The sequence below is a fragment of the Folsomia candida genome, unplaced genomic scaffold, assembly GCF_002217175.1.
Source record: "Folsomia candida strain VU population unplaced genomic scaffold, ASM221717v1 Fcan01_Sc127, whole genome shotgun sequence".
NCBI classification, from domain to species: Eukaryota; Metazoa; Arthropoda; class Collembola; order Entomobryomorpha; family Isotomidae; genus Folsomia; species Folsomia candida.
Genome location: NW_019091319.1, coordinates 11,535 through 14,176, shown reverse-complemented (window position 1 = coordinate 14,176; position 2,642 = coordinate 11,535). Strand labels below are relative to the sequence as shown.

At 35.2% G+C, this 2,642-nt stretch overlaps 1 protein-coding gene across 2 annotated transcripts; it reads right to left on the bottom strand.

Moving 5' to 3' along the window:
• LOC110862971 lies at nucleotides 1-2,418 on the bottom strand (the record flags this gene model as incomplete). 2 transcript variants are annotated; one of them, XM_022112173.2, is given in 3 exon segments in its annotated part: nucleotides 1-756; nucleotides 1,768-1,828; nucleotides 2,321-2,418. In XM_022112173.2, a coding segment is annotated over 1 exon segment (478 nt), but the record flags the coding sequence as incomplete, so codon positions are not given.
• Nucleotides 2,419-2,642: the final 224 nt, after the last annotated feature.

The window sequence follows — 2,642 nt, the reverse complement described above, 5'->3', positions numbered from 1 at the left end:
CGTTGCCGCCAAGGTCGACATTATTTAGTACCGCTAACAGTTCCGCAATCCCGCAAAAATAAGAGTTTGGCTTTCTAAAAGCTTTAAAAGTCGTTTCCGAATATCTGCCGTCAATATGGCAAATATTCATCCACTGCAGGGCTTGCATATAGGTGGCCATGCAGACGTTAAAACGTCTCATTTTACGCGAGTATTCCATAATGGCTCGACCAGCCAGTTGATGCCAGGCGTAGAGAGAGTTGCCAAAATTCCAGAATAAGGTTTGCACATCGTCCTTACTCGGTGGGGGTGGGGTGGTCTGGGCGGGACATTGTGGGGGAGGAGCGGCTCGTTGAGGGTCGAAACACCCCTGCGTGATTTTCCCGATACGATCCGTTTCCTCCTTAAAGACTGAGGGGTCGATGTTTTTGCGGGTAAGGTCTTCCATCGCATCGTCAAAGAGCCAGAGCCACATGGCAAACTTGATGGCGATGTCCATCTCCGGAGAGGTCACGCTACACAAGGGTTACCATAACAGATGTAGTATATTGAGGCGAGGGCTGTCTCCTTGTAATAATGTGGATTTTGTTGGACATCGGGAAAGTAGTCGCGACACCAGAGGAGGAGAGCGTCCACCAGCCGAGATAAAGTTGCAGGGCAGATTGGATCTTGTTCGAGGGGGCAGTCAATCCTGGTGAAGTAGGAGCTGACCGATTTGGGCCCAAACGCCTTGTGGTTCACGCACCTGAAGAGGAATTCGACCTTTGCGCCAGACATCTGAATCATACATGTTAAAAAAATATTTATTCATTCAAAGTTCGCTCATTCAAAGCCTTGAAAAAAATATTTATTCCTTATTCAACATTCATAATTTGTAAAAAAATATTCATTAATTATTCAACATTTATTCATTATTCATTCATTCCTTCATTATTCATGTTATTCAAAATTCACAGTATTAGATGAATTTCTTAACTTTCCCTATGTATTAAGCATTGATTTAAAAATGAATGATGAAAAAATATTCATTCATTATTCATTCACACGAATTGAATAGATATTCACTCAATATTCATTTATTCAACAATCAGAATAAAATATTCATTAAATATTCATTCATCATAAAATGAATGAATGTGAACATGTATGATCTGAATACATATACAAGATGTGGGAGAGGTTTTAAGTTAATCATAATTTTTTGAGCGACCCTGATCATTTAGATTTTTAATGGTTAAAAATGTTAATGAATGTAAATGGGACGAATATTATTTAAATTCTTTAATAATTGAGGTATCCAAATGTTCGTGGATACGGATGTATGTATGTATGGAAATATGTACATTAGCGTAAATCCAGTTTTGATTTTTTTTATCACCTAAAAACTTTCCCTGTAATTTTGTAAGTCCACGTGTCTAAGAAAAGGCAGTGATTTTATGCACTTAATGGTTTTTGTTTTATATTTTCATCATGTGTGGAAATGCACATGTATACATTTCCACACGATTCACGAAAAGATTGATGATTCACGATTCAATATTTTGCTAGATTTTGTAGACTATGAAAAATGTAGGTTGTATTTTGCAGTGCAGGGTACAATGCCATCATATTGACGTGAAGACCCCGATTCACATAAAAATGCTTTCACTTTGGTCAAACTTGGTTGAATTTACGAAGATCAGAGCTACGTTCCCTAGCATATTTACCCTAATTCATGAGTGCATTAATTTCTGAATTCTGCGTATATTATTTATTAGATTTAAACTCAGATAAATTAAGAGAACTCACCGTAAATCCTGGAAATTAATTCTTGAAAACTCCGCAGAAATCTCTGTACGATTCCTGTCAACTTAATTAGAAGGTTTATGAAGTGAACATTTGTATGATAAAAATTCATTAACCTCTTTCGGACTTCCAATTTTTAAATAAAATTTCCCTTTAGTACGATTTAAAAAAAAATAATTATACCTGATAGCAATTAAAATTTCCTACCACTTTGCAAAACTCGAGTTTTTGACGAAAAACAGAAAAGCACACTTTTTAACATTGGTCGGTATAGGGAAAATTCCAAAATTTTGGGTGAAAAATATCGAAAAAATCCACTTTTCATCATCGAGTTTTCCAGAAAATACCGAAGAAATATTCTTTTTTTAAAGAAATTTTGGTGTCAAGGAAATTTCTGCAGTACACACATTTGTGTATTTCGTCATGAACGGAAAAATATAATACTACACAAATGTGTGTACTTCGCCGTGAACGGAAAATAAAATAACTACACAAATGTATGTACTTCGTCGTTAAGAGGTTAAAGCATTAAAAATTTCTATGGTTTTGCACTTACGGAAATAATTCCAGATATTTTTCTTGCTTTCCAACTGAATATTTCCAGCACCTGCAAAGTCTAGACTTGAGAACGCACTGAACCAAATCCGAGTCCTGGATGGCTACATAAATTTATTTTGGTCCGGTGTCATTGTACCATCTATTTGTTTGACAGTGCTTCGTCAGAGAATGCCTGAATTTAATTTAATTTTAAATTTAAGATAATCAATCAAAGGGATTAAATCAAAGGGATTAAATCTATTTGGAAATAAATTTGAACTAATAATTTTGTTTTGTAAATAATTTCTGTTACTCAATAAGATTCTTGTACATTGTATAAT